The following is a 15,933-nucleotide window of genomic DNA, read 5'->3' as shown; positions in this document are numbered from 1 at the left end:
TAACACCTAAAAAGCAAAAAAGAAAAAACGAAAAAAAAAAAACAAAGCTAAGGTTTTAGGCCCAACAAAGGCCCAATAAAGCCCATTATGTTTCTATAACCCAAACGAGAAACGCCATAGAAACGGAAAGTGAGAAGCGACGAGAGAAGAAAGCTAACGCAGCGAGAATATACGCATTGACAAAACATTTCACGTACCTTCGCACGTATATAAACACCTGGGCGTAGAGCGGCAAGCAACTGCGATTTTTTTTTAAAGGTTCGGAAGATCATTTCGCCGTCTCGTGGAGGTAATGTAATCGTTTCCCAGCTCGATTTTCTCGGGAACATGTTTATTTGATTTCTGGGTCTTGTTGATCATCTTAATGCGAATGGAATTTACGTTTCCTTTGGTCGATATTCGGAAGATTCTTCTGGTGTTTTCTTGTTTATTGCATTCGTTGAGATGATTGATTCGTTTGTTTGTGGGGCTTCCCTTATTTTGGGCATGGAATCACCCATCCGGGTTTGATCGAACATTTAGGGATTGCATCTCCATTTTATTGTTCCTTGAGCGCTACGTTTTGATTCGTCCTAGGGTTTTGGGTCACCATGGACACATTATCGAGCTAGTACTGGGTAGATGTTCTATGACTAATCCAGTATCGTTTGCCCATCTGGTTCTACAGAGATAGATAGATGTCTTTTGTTCTAGGTTATGTTGGTTTGTGGACAGATGGGCTCGTACTCGTAGCTCGTACTGTTGATTTGGATTGAAATACTTTTGAGCGCTGTTAATGAACTAGATCTTGTGTTGCTTTTTCGTGCCGCCGTTTCTTCTCGAAGAACTAGTGGATAATTTTGATCCATTTCTCTTTTGTGGCTCAAAGCATAGATGAAAAAAACTGGATCTTGAATTTCACAGGCAGGTTTATGAATGTCCTACACTTGCTTGTAGTCAGAGTAATCCAGTTGTAGTCTATACTTAGAATACGAGACGATGAAGACATGAAACTAAAGAGACTCTTGTTTTTAGTTTTTTCTAGGAGAATTTAGTGGGTTCGATTGTGGATCTAGAACAAAATTGAAAGAGAGGATACATTCCTGACAGAATTTTTCAAGATATGGACCCGATGAATAGAGACTCTGGTTCAACTCCTGCAACAGATCCTCCCGTGAAGCGGAAACGAGGTCGTCCCTCCAAAGATGAAAGCCTACACCAACAAGAGAAACCTGACAATATGAGCACTGATGATGCTGTTGACAACATGATGGGCCAGGTCGTTTCTGGCGTAGTTGAAGGTTCTTTTGACGCAGGGTATTTCATCAGCGTCAATGCCAAAGACACTGATAAGGAATTGAGGGGCATCGTGTTTATACCCGACAAAGTCACTCCGATCACCGCAGAAAATGACGTGGCTCCTCATGCCAAGATGTATGGAAGAGAAGAGATCGCTGTCCCTTCTACTCTGGACCACCAAACTCAGCCTCGGGAGCAAAGCGGTGGCTTGGACAACGTTAAGAACCAATCAGAATCTTGTATGGCATCTTGCCCTCATGATCAACCAATGAAAGACACAGGCACAGCCACTGATATGCAGATCAAAGACATTGGAGAAAAAGTTGCTTCAGTGCAGGTTCCAGAATATGAGGCCGGAAACCGGGCTCTGTCTCTGATGCCAGAGGCGGGCAATGGTGACTTCTCTAAACAGGATGAAGCTTCTGGGGGGAATGACAAATCAGAAACAGATACGACTCGATTTGTAGATTTCTTCCCCTCCCATGAAAAGACACAACAGCAAGCCATGGGTTCTGGTTCCGACCCCAGTCTTGTGTTGTTCCAGAATGAGACAAAGACATCAAGAACCGAGCAACAGAAATCTCCTGCATGTACTGAACCTCATGGATTCAATCTTTTGACAGAAAAGCCGGATACTGCCATGGAAAATGTGCCTGAGGGGCTTCAGCTAGAGCTCGGGAACAAGACCATGAGTGGAGCCAACATGGGCGGTAACACCCCCGAGGCAAATCCTCAACTGGCTGCATCAAAGAGCGGCTTCCTAATAAACCTGTTCGACGCAGCCAAACCAGAAGCTTCTGTTTCAGAGAGCGGTTTCATGGCGGCTCTCCAAGCAGATATCTCCACCAACAAGAACGTAGATTGCAACATGGAAGAAGAAGCTATTCCCAACGTGCCTGAGTGATGCCAGATCGGAGAGATCTCTCATTCTTTATGGTGAAATGTTAGAGAGAAGATAGTTGTAGGAATCTTGAATGAATTTTATTTGTTTTGAATTCATAGTTAGTCGTTTATGCATTTTCATTTGCTGATAATTGATGTTTTGGGCTAAACTCTTTCTCTAGTGGTGCAGTGATTATTTCCGGATAATCCAAATATTTTCAGCTACCAATGGACAAAATTTTTTTATTCAGCGAATTAGTTCATTTGCACGTTGAGTGAAATGAGCTAAAGAAAGAAAGCCATTTCATTTTGCGATTTGATTTGGTAAAGTTTCTTCCTTTTTTATTGGAAAAATGTAAAGTCTCTCCCTTTATTCTTCCAGGGTCCTTTCTCTCTCCTCCATCACACCGTCTCTCTCTCTCTCTAGACACACGCATACATCTAGCGTTCGAGTTCACTTCGTCGCCGATCTTTCTGTCTCGCCACTGGTAGGTCTCTCTCTCTCCCTCCCTCCTCTTCTTCTCCCGTGGCAAACTAGTGGTGTTGGGTTGGTAAATCCGGCCATTCCCGAACTAAGATTTCTCCGGCCAACAATGGGTTTTGAAGATCTCTTTCTTTAGCCCATTCCTGCAATCTGATCGCGCATTTTCAATTCTCAGAGTTAATGATTTACTTTTCTGATCGTTTCTGTCTCCGCCTTCTACAAGCGTAGCTGGAAAATTTTGTGGTGTTCATTCATTTTATATCCTTTCGTTCGTGGTGAGGTGAAATCGAACTTGGAATTTCCGACAACGATTGAAGATTTGGAGTGCATTGACCTGGTCAAGTGGTTTAGTTCTGTCATGCCTCGTTCTGGTGAACCCTTTGTAAATGGGGCCAATGTGTATATGAACTGTTAAACTTGTTTATATAGAAGCTACTACTGTCTTTGTTTTGCCTTCTGACATTGTTGATTGTCATGGTTTTCCTCATATACGTGTTAGGTTTAAGATTACACTGTCTTTGACAACAGTTTCCAAGATGGATATAATCTCTCAATTGCAAGAACAAGTCAATACGATTGCTGCTATTGCCTTCAATACTTTTGGCACTCTCCAAAGAGATGCACCTCCCGTTCGTCTCTCCCCTAACTATCCCGAGCCACCAGCCAACGCTACAGCCACGGATGATGCAACGGCTTTGGCAGAGCAACCAAAGGAGCTTGCTGCCACTTTAGTAAAGGCTGCTAAGCAGGTGGGTGGCCTTTGTTGTTGTCCTCATTGTATTTGGATGAAGGTGTTCTTTGTAGTTTTTGCAAGCTTTTCTAGTGAGTTTTGCCTTGGCATTGAGGGTTATCTTGAAACAAATTATGTCCATCTCTAGTTTAGAATCCTTGCATATATCATATGAAGCAGAAAGCAATCTGTAATTTACCATCTGGGCAATCTTCGTATCCGGGACATAACATTTGGAAACAGTTGCCCGTTTGTTCGATAAATTTTGATTGATCCATATTGTCTGGACTTTGATAATGTTAACTTGTTAGATGTCTGATCATTTTTCAGCATTGCCATTTTGACTTAGTATAGATGACATGTTACTCCTTTTTTGTGAAGTTTGATGCATTGGTTGCAGCACTTCCATTGTCTGAAGGGGGTGAGGAAGCTCAGCTGAAAAGGATTGCTGAACTTCAGGTACGAGTCATACACGTTCTGAGTTCCTCAATTCATGCTCCACGATCTAGTTTACCTCTTTTGTCTTAACAGTTTGCTGATTCCTTGTGTTGTCTCTTTCCAGGCGGAAAATGACGTCATTGGCCAAGAACTCCAAAAACAACTAGAGGCTGCAGGTGAAATTCCCAAGCCATTTTGCTGCTGCTTTATGTTGTTTGCGGTTGATCTGATACTGATTATGGTTCGCAGTTTTAAATGGTTCAGCTGTATATTGCAATTTGTCATCAGATACCATGTGCACATTCTCTAAGTCTACTGCCATAAAGAATCTTACGAGAATATCAGCATTGTCGGTTTATGTCATGAAACTGGTTAAATCCATAGACCGAGTTGCTTGTCTTTTATGTAAATGGTACAATTGTTGGGTTTGTTTTTTGTACATCAAAGGATTCTTCTATGCATCTATAGTTTGTTCGGGCTTTCTGGTTATCTGCTGTAAGAAAGGGAAGCTCCCAACTAGTAGAACTGGGAACATGGCTGCTGTTTGAACAAATTGAACTTGTTGTCGGGTCTAAGTGCTTGCTCTTAAACCTTTGTTGTTGGCAGAGAAGGAGCTGAAACAAGTCCAAGGGCTGTTTGGACAAGCTGCAGATAACTGCTTGAACCTGAAGAAACCCAATTGAAGTGCATTACCCTCTTTCAAGTTTAATCCTTTGTTTCTAACCTCATAGGATTTCTACTACTTTCAATAGGAAACCCGAGGATTTGGTCTGCTGAAAACTTCCATTTCAGTTTCCTATCCACAGTGTAAAATGGTATCAGTTCTTACCAAACAGTTGCACAGATATTGTCTTTCTGATGGAAAATTCATGTGTATAATAGTGGTAGCTCTTGCAGCAAAGGATGGCCTCTTTTACATCGTTTAAAAGAAAGGGTGAATAGTGAGGTTGTAATTGTGATCAGTACATAAAAAAGACACTTACTTTGGACCGTTCGATTAGAATCTAACGTCTCGTGTTAAATCATGTATAATAAACTTATCCTACTACCTACTGCACCATAACTTTCCCTGTTCTTGTGGACGTTGACTACTGTCGTCAAACGTATATCTATTCTATCAATCTTTTGTGTTTCTTACATCATTTGCGAATCGGACTCGCAGTTTCTGGAGTTCAGAAAGTTACCTCCTTCTGGAAGCTAAGGTTGTCTTAATCTAACCAGATCCATCACTTCGCTACAGCCATGGCGGTGTTTCTTTGTAAGTTCCGTCTTGTTTATGATTAGATTGTTTCTGAACCATTTTCGTATAAACCAGCTCAGATCTTAGTTCCCAATGCCGACACCATATCTGGGTTCTCAAATGAAGAAAAAGTTTAGATGATTTCCTCTTCGAATAGGTAAAGATCCTATCTTTACGTATCTGGGTTTTTACTGATAAGACGACTGTTGATGAATTGCAGGTCCAAGTGATTTTCCGGTAATGTACTAATGTGGCTACCAGCTTATCTGGGTTTGAGTCAGATCTAACTCTTGTGAAGTTTCAAGGATGGATTTGCACTTGGAGAGCTTGTTCGGTAGGTTCCAGGACCAATTCGGGTCGGGTCCGGGTCTGGGACCCGGATCTGGGGTTTGTCTGATGAAGGTTGAAGGCATATCTCCTACCATCGTCAAGTCTATATTTAGAGCTTCAGCTTCTCTGTACAGAACTGAGCCATGGAGGAGGCTCCGACCGGGTCATTTGTTTGGCGTTCGGGTCGGGAAAGACTCGGATTGGTCAGGCAAGAAACAGCCTTTCCCCTGTGTTCAGTTCATAGGAGGAGACGGTGGAGACATATCAATCTATATGTATAGATCCCGAAATGATGCAGAGAAAATGATAGAAGATCCGAGGGAAATGGCTCGGGTCCCGAAAGTCGAGGTCTTGAGGGTTACATATGAGCTCGAGTCATTGATGTTTCCTTCTAACAAGAAGATGATCAAGAGCCTGTCTTTAGAAGTTTCCGGAACTGATCGGTTCCCGGTTGTTGATGTTGCTCGGTGCACGGCCTCGGGTGAACTCCGGTTCAGAAACCCAACACTGGAAGAGCTGAGGTTTGTATATGCAGTCATGAAAGCTCTTTCATTGGTTCATCCATTGCTTCAAGAGGAGAAACAAGGTGGTCTTCGATGGCCGAGGATGATAAGCTTTGTACCGTTTATAGAGACGGTTGATGTTCAATGGCCCGTGGAGATGATCGTAAAGGGAAATGATTTCGTCGCTGTCACGGTTTCACACCCTCCTGGCCAATCATACGAGGAAAATCCGACATCCATGGTGGAAACTGAAGAAGATCGGTTAGAAACCATTACAGAAAGAGCATTACTTGATCTGGGATCTTCAGATACTGTCTCTAGAAAGTGTGCAATGTGTCTGAAAGCAATTCACAGAGATAAATCTCTTTGCTGCAGCCATTGCAGTGCAACGATCTACTGCAGTTCAGACTGCGAGAAGCGGCATTGGCGGGAGATTCACCGAAGTGTATGCAGTCTTTACAAAGCTATGATGGCTAAGGAAGAAGAGCTCGAGATAAAAATCTTTGCTTTCCCTTGTTTTGCCGAAAACCCGTGTGAATGGCTCGGATCGTTAGGTATCCACAAGAAGGGAATGTGGAGAAGGAAATGCCATTGCTACTCTCACTGGCCTTTCGGTCTCTTACCCTTTTCCTCGGATTCACTATATGAGTCATGGGGAGGGCTCAGAAACGAAGAGTACCCACAAGATTTACCGTTTCAGAATCAGGGCAACGGGATTGGACCAGGTCCTATCCTCTTGTCAGATTGGTCAGAATACTACAAACTTCGATCTTTGTCACCCTCGAGCCCAGTAGCCGACATTTTATCCCATCCATTAACCCTTTACCACATACTAACAACGCTGAGTGTGCATTCAAAGAATCTCTTGCTCAGAGGAAAAGAAGTGAACGTCCATTACTTGGGTCCAGAACCCGAGCTCGACTGGATTCAGGCATTCGCAGAGATTGGTCACTTGCTCAAAGGTACAGGAACAGTGAAGATAACGATGGTCGGACCAGAAGTTCCATCCGACATGTCTGGTACGACGCGATCAAGCAGCAATAGCAGCATAGTGAAGGTACACTTTGTGAAAGGGCTATACCAAGAGGAGGCGGCTTATCTGGCTTCACCAGACGTGGTCGTGGCCTTGAACTGCGATCTGGACGGGTTCTCTAGCTGGGAAGGAGCTCTTGAAGTGATGAACAAGATGGGTTTTTTGGGTTTCTTCACTAATAAAACCGAGGATTCTTGCAGGAACGCAAAGGCAAGCTTGAGAAGTGCAGGGATGGAGATATCTTATCCAGTTTGTCCGAACCCTTTCCGGTCACCGGTCAGAACTTTCGAAGGATCCAACAATCTTCCATGTTACAGTAATGCTTTCATCCTCGGAGTGAACACATGACAGATTCTCGTCTCCGTGTTTCTATCTTTTGAGCATGGACTTCACTTGGGGCAAGCCAAGATGTTTCAGTAGAAACTTCCTGTTGTTACATGTTTAGAACCACAGACTACGTGTCGTTTTCCTTGCGGAAAAACAACGAGACGTGCCAGGATGGCTCGAGGCCGTAATCAGAATAATATTCAGATAATTTAATATTATATTGCATGTGGTATTTCTAAGCGTTGCAACTTGCGAGCCTCATGTAATTAAAAATGTATTTTATAATCATAATATAATAAGTTACTGGCCGAAAATATCTTCATAGATATAACCAAGTGGCTCAAGTGGATCTCCCTCGTCTCTTCCATAAAAACCGGACCAAACCTTCAAAAAAAAAAAAGGGACGGATGGAGTTTCAGACATATCAGACATGGCCATGGCAGTATCTGCTGTCTTCTCCAAGTCTATATACTCAACAAGAAAACCATGTTCATTGGACTCAGACCCCTGATTCTCACCTCTTCTCTGTCGATCTCCCTGGTCAGTTAATTCTTATCTAAACAATTTTGCATTACTTTTTTTTTGGGATGCTGAAAAGTCATGAATTTTTTTTTGTCCTCAAATCCACAGTTCATCGAATTTTGGATCTATATGGAAATAATCAAAGTTGGAGACATTTTTGCAATGTTTACAGAAACTGGAGGACTCCTCTTGAAACGTTTAGTACTGCTCTGTTTTTTTTGTCTCAGGAGTGAGAAAAGAAGAGATTAAAGTGGAGATCGAAGACTCGAGATACTTGATCATACGGACGGAGACTGCGGGGGGGTCGCTCGAACCGCCGGCGAAGAGCTTCCGGAGGAAATTCCGGCTACCGGAATCAATAGATATCGCCGGAATATCAGCTGGGTATGACAGCGGAGTTTTAACGGTGACTGTTCCGAGGGCTTTCAGGAGAAGAAGACATTTCTTCATCGATCCGTCTGATGTTCCTGAGAGGCTGGAAATTCTTGCAAGAGCTGCTTGAGTGTTCTGTTCTTCCATCTCCATCCCACAACTGACGTTCTTGTCTGAAAAAGATTCCATCTTTGTTACTGGTGAACCATTAACGTCATAAAGTTTTCACCTTTGTTCACAAAATCTCATGTGCAAGTATGGCGACTGTTGATTTGGGGTGCAGATTGATAGTTTTAGAAATGTGGGGTCATATAATCAGAATGCGAATCTCTGGGGGCTGTTACGGAAAGAGTACGAATCAGTAACTACTGTCTATCGAAGTTCGGTCTAATGATAAGACGATCAAAGAACATGTTCATCTCATGAACTTGAACAGACTGTCAATCTGTCTTTAATCTTGTGAGAGAACTCAGAATGAGATTGTGGATTGTTCCTGAACTTGCCAAAACACCACCGATATTTTACATTAACTATGAATGTAACTTTTTTTTCCTGCTACAACTTTGAAACCTAGTAAATATCACTTAGAAAATAGGGCATTGATCTCCTCTTCATGTATTCTGCCGGGCGTATTATGAACAGGAGTTCTCAAGTATTTCCTGCCGTCATCTGCATTAGTAGTGGGAATCAAGGAGCCTCAGCCGAGGCTTTGCCGCTTGCACCGCCCTTCGATTGATTGGGCACGCTTCTCCTTGTAGTCTTTCATCGCTGCCTTGATGACGTCCTCTGCGAGCATACTACAATGCAGTTTAACCGGTGGAAGCGAAAGATGCTTTGCGATTTCCCTGGAAAAAACATCCACAAAGGTAAATCCCTTTCTTTTTTATTTTAGGACTGCAGCCAGTTCGGTCCATATAACTAGATTCGAATCTGAAAATATCCATGGTAGTTATTGAATTTGCATATGACTCCCGCTAACCAACATAATTAGATTCAATCAACAGAAAAGATTGAGCCCAAAGACATTTCCCTAGGAGATATACATTCAGAAAAAACCAACTTATCCGGCATTATGGGATCATGTCAGGAACTACAGTTAGACTACATGGAGGAAACAGCTATCATTTTACAATCTGATGCAGCAATCGTAACCACAAATGCTCAAGGGGAGAAACGACCAATGAACTCCTGAATGCTTAAACCCACAATCAGGGTAAGTTTTCAGTCTAGGAAATCAGAATTCTGGTTACCATTGAAATCTCATCACTCATCAAGAGCAAAGGAGAAGAACAAGAACACACACGATGTAAAAGATCCTTCTACACCCGACAAGAACCTCCATTGAGGATGAAATCCATCAAGAAAAGCTTATATGAAACATCATTAACAGTTGAAACTAATACGGCCACACACCAAAACATAACAAATCTAAAAAATGTACCTTGTCTTGTGGGAGAGGATCAAACTTCAAAGTATGAACCAACCCCTGAACTGGTCTTCATCTTCCTGGCCATGTACCCATCTAACTACAAAATGGAAGGCCATATAAGGAGACTGAACACAGAAGGTTTTTACTGCAATGTATTTCTTCTGGGACAAGGAAAATGCAAAAGCATGAATACCCAGTCCGTTGATCCAGAAATATTATATCATTTGAGATTATCCTGAAAAAGAAAATCTGTAAAATGGTAATCACTACCAGCCGAAGAACTATGAAGATTCCCAATCCATGTTCTTCATACTTTTCCATTTTTCCCCTTGAGAAACAAGGGAAAGACAAATCACAATTCACAAAGACAGTACACTGATACTTACCATGAAACCACTGGACCGGAGATTAGTCGTCCCATTGATATCGAATTCGGCAGCTTTACGAAACTTCCCAAAATCCCGCCACTTCCTCTGCCTCTATCTTCCTCATTTGACTCGACGCGAACCACATTCACCGCGTCCGGCTCCACCACCGACACCGACCCGGATCCTAGCTGTCTCTGAAACTTCGTACTGCTCCGAATTCGATGCAATTGCAGGTTTAAGGCCTCGATATTCATCAAGACGACGCCGTTTCCACGCAAATACAGTGGCGTCGCCGAATGGAGCAGCTTCCGAGGAGGAAACGACAAGAAGAGAGGACCGTGAAGAGGGACGAACCATTTCGAGAGCGGAGAAACGCGATAACAGCGGTGAGAACGCCGGCGGCGGCTGTGAAGAAATGTCTGACCTTCCCAGAATTCGTCGAAACCATTTCTCAGAGATCTTTGGATCTCCTGAAGACGAATCCTTCAGCTCTAGAGCATCCTTTCCCGAGTTCGCATGTAGAATGCATGCAGTCTTTTACGTATCTGCCCGTGTACTGATTAATGCCTACGAAATCCAATCCGATCCCGAGATTTCTCAGATCCTCGTTGGAGAATTCGGGCAGATCTTCTCCAAGAATTTCTTCCATTTCTTTCGGATATCTTCCGAACACAATAGGGTCCAAGATCCTGGGTGTTTTTTTGCTCATGGATCAAGATCTTGTCTTCAAACTAAAGTTAGGTTATCGGTTCGGTTTAAGGTAAACTGGAAAAATCATACAAAATCGGTTCCGGTTTATCAACTGATCTTACCATGCGAAGAAGAAAGCTTGATCTCTCAACCGGTGAGTCACCGACCGCTTCAAACCAAACCGCGTGCATGACAATTCCGATTTTTCCTTTTTGCGATCGGAATCTGTTCGCTTTCTTCCTTCGACCCGGGAAGGAGAAGACAAATCGGAGTCGACTAGGGTTTTGTGTGGGACCGACTTGTGCCACGTGGAAGCACGCGGCAATACATCGGCAAGATGGCAAACCGAAATGTTTTAACCGAACCGAAATCGAATTAGGAACACAGCTTTGACCCTTCGAATTGAAATATCGGTTTAGTGAAGATCCGAACTAATATAATATATACACCGGAAAATGAAGAAAAATAAACAAAAACGTTTCATAATGCAAAATTAAAAGAGAAAAAGAGACTCGAATACACATGTTCTTGCCCATATCTGTCCTTTACGTATAACCCTTTTGGTCATTCTTCAAGATCCTGTAACTGAAACCCGAAATCCGATTCTCGCCGGAAACCTCCGCCGAAGAGCACATGGTCGGCAAGAACCCGTCGCCGGAGCTCCGCCGCTTCTTCCTCCTCCATCTGGTTTTTGAGAACCAAGAACTTAGCTTTGTCCGGCCTGTCGGAAGATGATTATCGCTGTCGAAGTTTCCATTCGGAATGCAGTTTCGTTGATCGAAGGTTCGGAAATAATCGATCTCTTTGCGAACGAGCGATCCGACAGTGCCTCGTGTCCCGACGGCGACCGGAGCAGCGGCCGATGCTGCGGCCATTGGTGTTTCTTGGTGAGAGGAGCTTTGGAAGTGACGTATGAGATGCTTGAGCATGAAGCAAATAGAAGAAAAGAAAAAGTACTTATTTATATAGTGTTTAATTTTTATTGTTTATTGTTTATATATGGATCTCTAATAATCATCTTTCGTTTTTAAAATTTAAAAAAAAATGGTAATTCAGAGGTCTTGATGTTTTTAGCAGTGACGAAGGAACAAATGTAATGATGGTGAATAATGACGCAAGGTTGTTGGGCAAAGGACAAAATAATATTCGGTTTCAACTTATTATTATAATGATATTATTATTATTGTTAGCACTACTACTTTTTAATATTTCAAGTGGTCCAAATACGTAGCCAAAAAAATTGTAACAAATATTTTATATTCGATAATATAATAGAAATCTGAAGATACAATCGTTTTGTATGAATTGTATCAAGATCATCGAGTTCATATATATCCTGCGATTTTCGCATTTTCTTGTTTATGGAACGGTAGGTGAAATGCGAGTTATCTATATAACTTATAATTTAGAATATGCTTTTTTTTTTTTATATATTCCACTAAGTGTAGGGAGTCCATATGTTCCCACATTCTATATCAAAAGCACTTACAAAAGGTGGATGCAACACTCATCACCACTTTTATAAACTTTTTATTTATAGAATGGTGAATTACTTTTCCTCCTTTCATGCCATGGATGGATGGATTACATAGAAACTTAAAAAATGAAACATTTATTTCCAATAAACAATCCCAAGGTACGTTATGATTGAGGTATATATTAAATTCCATTTACATATAAGAATGAGGGGACATAATAATTTCAATCAAACCAACTTTACATGGAAATTTCCTTATTAATTATTAATCCCACATCATTTTCTAATTAATCTCGCTTCTTTTTTGGGATTTAGCTTCATATGAAGTCTTTAGTAGTCTTTGCCCTGTGATTGGCGATGAAGTTCTTGAACCAATAAGCCGACAATCTCGGCGTCCTCTTCTGAGTAGTGAAATCTACGTGGTAGAGACCGAACATGGTCGTATAACCGTGTATCCATTCGAAGTTGTCTAGTAACGACCACGCGAAATACCCTCTTACGTCTGCTCCTCTCCTGTTACATATATATATCCACAACGTTTCAGAACTTGATATTAATACTTTGTATCCATAAGTTTAACCTAGAGTTTGTTAATGTATTATATATGTCTAATATAATATAATGTATACATATACTTAGAAGAACACACATAAAATTCATCTTTGTTCAACGGGGGAATTTGAAGGGTCAAATGGTAATCAAATTAAATGTATGATCTAACACAAGTTATGGTAATTTTAGTAAATTAATGGATGATCATGACCAGGATTTCAGCAAGCAAATTCTGGTATAGTAAGCCATGATCATCCATTAATTTACTAAAATTACCATAACTTTTGTTAGATCATACATTTAGGTATGTATTGGTTCTCCAAGTCGGAAAGCCGTCTCTTAGAGCGTTGTTGAAGACGAATCCTTCAGCTCTAGAGCATCCTTTCCCGAGTTCGCATGTAGAATGCATGCAGTCTTTTACGTATCTGCCCGTGTACTGATTAATGCCTACGAAATCCAATCCGATCCCGAGATTTCTCAGATCCTCGTTGGAGAATTCGGGCAGATCTTCTCCAAGAATTTCTTCCATTTCTTTCGGATATCTTCCGAACACAATAGGGTCCAAGATCCTGGGTGTTTTTTTGCTCATGGATCAAGATCTTGTCTTCAAACTAAAGTTAGGTTATCGGTTCGGTTTAAGGTAAACTGGAAAAATCATACAAAATCGGTTCCGGTTTATCAACTGATCTTACCATGCGAAGAAGAAAGCTTGATCTCTCAACCGGTGAGTCACCGACCGCTTCAAACCAAACCGCGTGCATGACAATACCGATTTTTCCTTTTTGCTCCCTCTAGAAAAACCATTTATTTAAATTTTACTTGGCCAAAAATGAATAAATTTCGGGTCTTTTTGAACATACCTGATACTTGGTCCGGTAGATATTGACAGCCGCAAAATGCGAGCGGATAATGTTGTGGGCTGCGATGAAAGGTTCGGTCTCGGAGTCGCCACGTGTGCAATTTCCGAAAGGCTGGGAACACTGTCCAGGTGGTAACCGAAGATAACTTGAATGTTTGGTTCGTTGAATGTCGCCCATAGTTTTATTCTGTCACCAAAGTGATTGAAGCAAATTAATATCCGCGTAATGTTCGAATTCTTCACTGTAAACGCCGGCATGGTAAGCTTTTCCGGCTGTCATGTCCATACAATTTTGCTGTGCACAATCTCTGAATGCATTTTTAGGCAATAATTTTCATCCAGCAGATAAACCCGTGCGTTGTTTTTTCAGGGTGATATGGAAGAGGGCAGTCAAAGAAAAAACACTTCTAATGGAGGCTGGGCATCTACCCGCCTCTTCTTCCTGGATTCTTGTACATTTCCTGGTCCTGAAACTGTACCATGGAAACAGAGGTTTCCTTCTAACCATATTCCATGCCTCTAAAACCCTATTACTGAGTTAAGAACATGGAGTGTTCCGAAACTTTCTTGCTAGTTATTTCCCGAGTGGTCGGATTGTTGCCCTGTGTGTCTATTTGTTGCATCTGTGTTTTTTAGATATTTGCAGGGGGAAGAAGAAGCTCAGTAGAAGTGTCTATGAACAGGCATCTCGTGGAAACCAAAACCAGTTCAAGAGTTTTCTTATAGACCCCCTCCCCGTCCCAACAATCTGAGGTTGTTTCAGGTTTTAACATAGTGAGGGCACATTTAACACAGTTTCATACATACGTACGTACATGTACATGCATGCATGCAGGCATACATGCATGCTTGTATACATGCAAGCATGTGTAAGTGCCACCAAAAGGCTACAAAAAGGGCACATACACTAGGCGAATAAACGAACAGAGAATGTCATCAACAACAACAACGTTAGTTCAACGGTTACGAATAGCCAAAACAAAAATCCTAAAATCGCCGCTAAAGTAGTAGTTGAAAAAGCCTTACAAGACAAGAGATGGCCGCAAAAAAAAAAAACATCAAAGAAAAAGGGGAACAACATCATCATCATCTCAAGTGAATCCAGCAGAAGTCAATACCCGAACCTCTTTGCCCTTCTTTCTCAGCCCGGAGAGAGGGTTCTCTCTCTTTCACGCCGGCCAAATCAAGAAATCTACGCATGAAGGTGCGTTCTTGACTTCCTTTGGAGCAATATACTCATATATATATATATATATATATATCATGAAGCTTGATACCCATTTTCTTTACTCTTGCATGTTCTTGGTTCTGCAACAATCACAAAACAAATGATCTCTTCACTACTCAAGAAAGCTCAGCAAAAAGAATGCATCTTGACGATATAAGACCACGATTCACGAATTCTTCCCCTTCTGGTTGATCTTTGCATTCACGTAAACATCAAGTAACCGAGCAAAATCATCGCGTGCTTGTAACCTGAAAACGTTCTTTCGATGTTAAACATCTGACCGTACCTGAACAAACCGCAACTCCATAGTTCAGGCGCCATCGCAGGCAACAGCAGCTTTAATCCGCTCCACCGTGCATTTTATCAGACTGTTGACTGTAGCCACTGACCCGAGAGAGAGCTTAGCAGTGGGGACAGAATCAACAAGAATCTGAAACGCAACGGTCAGAAGCGAACCACAAACACGAGAAGAATCAACTTCTTGATTCCCCTCTCCTCCTCCTCCTGATCCATCCGGCAGAATTGCAAACCCCGACGGCAACAATGCCACGTAATCAGGGTCACCCCCACTCAGCACTACGTTCATGGCCACTATGTCCACCGGCGCGTAGATCACGTACGATCCTGTCGCGTCCGCACAGCTCTCTTGCAGGATCAACATGTTGCTCTGGCTAGAGTTCCCACTCTGTTTCATCATCAAAACACCAAGACAAAGTTCGAATCTTTATGCCCAGAAACAAGGAAGAGATCGATGGTTATCTTAAAATCTACAGAAGGCAAGAAATTACTCGAAAAAACGAAGCGGACATTTCGATTTTCAAAGCAAACGGGAAGAAGAAACTCCAAATTCTTACATTGACTCGTAGCAGGGAGACGCAGTTTCCAGGATCACGACCATTGGCGATATGAGCCATCTCTTGAACAAGCCCTCCGTTCGAAAGTATATCCCACTGCGAAATCAAAACAAAATTTCACCAAAAACAATCACTTGACCCGACACAATTCCCATCATAGAACCCTAGCAAAAGAAATTGGTTCGAAATTCGAGTACCTCGCTTCTGGAATTTTCGTCGCGGAGGAAATCGAAGATCCGTTTCGGCGAGACAGGGATCCAGAACGAAGTTGCGGCGCTAAGGACAATGCCCGGAGGCCTTCCTGGGTCATCCATGCTCTTCCGAGTCATGACCCGGA

The 15,933-nt window shown here is 42.1% G+C and overlaps 7 protein-coding genes and 1 long non-coding RNA gene across 12 annotated transcripts in view; 4 read left to right on the top strand and 4 right to left on the bottom strand.

Moving 5' to 3' along the window:
- The first annotated feature begins 183 nt into the window (after positions 1-183).
- Positions 184-2,361, top strand: LOC104806301. 3 transcript variants are annotated; one of them, XM_010531133.1, is made up of 2 exons: positions 184-289; positions 1,090-2,361. In XM_010531133.1, the coding sequence occupies exon 2, from the start codon at positions 1,103-1,105 to the stop codon at positions 2,180-2,182; it is 1,080 nt and encodes a 359-aa protein (XP_010529435.1). In that variant the 5' UTR covers positions 184-289; positions 1,090-1,102; the 3' UTR covers positions 2,183-2,361. The 3 variants fall into 3 exon arrangements, with proteins under 3 accessions (XP_010529435.1, XP_010529433.1, XP_010529434.1); XM_010531131.1 differs by having other exon boundaries at positions 1,025-2,361; XM_010531132.1 differs by having other exon boundaries at positions 1,015-2,361.
- Positions 2,362-2,520: 159 nt separating this feature from the next.
- LOC104806300 (mediator of RNA polymerase II transcription subunit 21) lies at positions 2,521-4,798 on the top strand. Of its 3 annotated transcripts, none has more exons than XM_010531129.2 (5): positions 2,521-2,652; positions 3,173-3,393; positions 3,756-3,833; positions 3,937-3,988; positions 4,419-4,798. In XM_010531129.2, exons 2-5 carry the CDS (start codon positions 3,181-3,183, stop codon positions 4,493-4,495), a joined length of 420 nt encoding a protein of 139 aa, XP_010529431.1. In that variant the 5' UTR covers positions 2,521-2,652; positions 3,173-3,180; the 3' UTR covers positions 4,496-4,798. The 3 variants fall into 3 exon arrangements, with proteins under 3 accessions (XP_010529431.1, XP_010529430.1, XP_010529429.1); XM_010531128.2 differs by having other exon boundaries at positions 2,522-2,648; positions 3,144-3,393; XM_010531127.2 differs by having other exon boundaries at positions 2,523-2,648; positions 4,419-4,796.
- Positions 4,799-4,931: 133 nt separating this feature from the next.
- LOC104806298 (zinc finger MYND domain-containing protein 15) lies at positions 4,932-7,477 on the top strand. Its single transcript, XM_010531126.1, has 2 exons — positions 4,932-5,070; positions 5,273-7,477. Exon 2 carries the CDS (start codon positions 5,359-5,361, stop codon positions 7,264-7,266), a length of 1,908 nt encoding a protein of 635 aa, XP_010529428.1. The 5' UTR covers positions 4,932-5,070; positions 5,273-5,358; the 3' UTR covers positions 7,267-7,477.
- A 113-nt stretch (positions 7,478-7,590) lies between these two features.
- Positions 7,591-8,551, top strand: LOC104806297 (15.4 kDa class V heat shock protein). The gene is made up of 2 exons (XM_010531125.2): positions 7,591-7,785; positions 7,995-8,551. Exons 1-2 carry the CDS (start codon positions 7,653-7,655, stop codon positions 8,267-8,269), a joined length of 408 nt encoding a protein of 135 aa, XP_010529427.1. The 5' UTR covers positions 7,591-7,652; the 3' UTR covers positions 8,270-8,551.
- Positions 8,552-8,564: 13 nt separating this feature from the next.
- LOC104806296 lies at positions 8,565-10,401 on the bottom strand. Its single transcript, XR_770597.1, has 3 exons — positions 9,955-10,401; positions 9,581-9,665; positions 8,565-8,984 (listed from the first exon to the last, which is right to left on the bottom strand). It is a non-coding gene; the product is annotated as an uncharacterized LOC104806296 (long non-coding RNA).
- Positions 10,402-10,835: 434 nt separating this feature from the next.
- LOC104806295 lies at positions 10,836-11,586 on the bottom strand. Its single transcript, XM_010531124.1, has one exon. It carries the CDS (start codon positions 11,553-11,555, stop codon positions 11,172-11,174), a length of 384 nt encoding a protein of 127 aa, XP_010529426.1. The 5' UTR covers positions 11,556-11,586; the 3' UTR covers positions 10,836-11,171.
- An 834-nt stretch (positions 11,587-12,420) lies between these two features.
- Positions 12,421-13,794, bottom strand: LOC104806983 (beta-glucosidase 47). Its single transcript, XM_010532100.1, is given in 8 exon segments — positions 12,421-12,616; positions 12,664-12,683; positions 12,954-13,224; positions 13,348-13,368; positions 13,370-13,446; positions 13,516-13,649; positions 13,652-13,730; positions 13,732-13,794. Coding segments are annotated over 8 exon segments (861 nt in total).
- A 605-nt stretch (positions 13,795-14,399) lies between these two features.
- LOC104806294 (homeobox-leucine zipper protein PROTODERMAL FACTOR 2-like) overlaps positions 14,400-15,933 on the bottom strand; it is a 5,117-nt gene continuing 3,583 nt past the window's right edge. The window contains 4 exon segments of the mRNA XM_019201758.1: positions 14,400-14,822; positions 15,029-15,427; positions 15,597-15,692; positions 15,794-15,928. Of these exon segments, the coding sequence (XP_019057303.1) occupies positions 15,053-15,427; positions 15,597-15,692; positions 15,794-15,928 (606 nt within the window). The 3' untranslated portion in view covers positions 14,400-14,822; positions 15,029-15,052.

Source organism: Tarenaya hassleriana, unplaced genomic scaffold, assembly GCF_000463585.1.
Source record: "Tarenaya hassleriana unplaced genomic scaffold, ASM46358v1 Cleome12, whole genome shotgun sequence".
NCBI lineage: Eukaryota > Viridiplantae > Streptophyta > Magnoliopsida > Brassicales > Cleomaceae > Tarenaya > Tarenaya hassleriana.
The sequence above is the reverse complement of the archived record's forward strand: the minus strand, read 5'-3'. Positions and strand labels throughout refer to the sequence as shown.

Excerpts from the sequence above, each read along its gene's own strand:
- LOC104806295 (XM_010531124.1), bottom strand. The coding sequence starts at position 11,555 with ATGCTCAAGCATCTCATACGTCACTTCCAAAGCTCCTCTCACCAAGAA.
- LOC104806297 (XM_010531125.2), top strand. The coding sequence starts at position 7,653 with ATGGAGTTTCAGACATATCAGACATGGCCATGGCAGTATCTGCTGTCT. Across the intron at positions 7,786-7,994 it reads CTTCTCTGTCGATCTCCCTG|GAGTGAGAAAAGAAGAGATT; the intron begins GTCAGTTAATTC and ends TTTTTGTCTCAG.
- LOC104806300 (XM_010531129.2), top strand. The coding sequence starts at position 3,181 with ATGGATATAATCTCTCAATTGCAAGAACAAGTCAATACGATTGCTGCT. Across the intron at positions 3,394-3,755 it reads TAGTAAAGGCTGCTAAGCAG|TTTGATGCATTGGTTGCAGC; the intron begins GTGGGTGGCCTT and ends TTTTTTGTGAAG. Across the intron at positions 3,989-4,418 it reads AAAACAACTAGAGGCTGCAG|AGAAGGAGCTGAAACAAGTC; the intron begins GTGAAATTCCCA and ends TGTTGTTGGCAG.
- LOC104806298 (XM_010531126.1), top strand. The coding sequence starts at position 5,359 with ATGGATTTGCACTTGGAGAGCTTGTTCGGTAGGTTCCAGGACCAATTC.
- LOC104806301 (XM_010531133.1), top strand. The coding sequence starts at position 1,103 with ATGGACCCGATGAATAGAGACTCTGGTTCAACTCCTGCAACAGATCCT.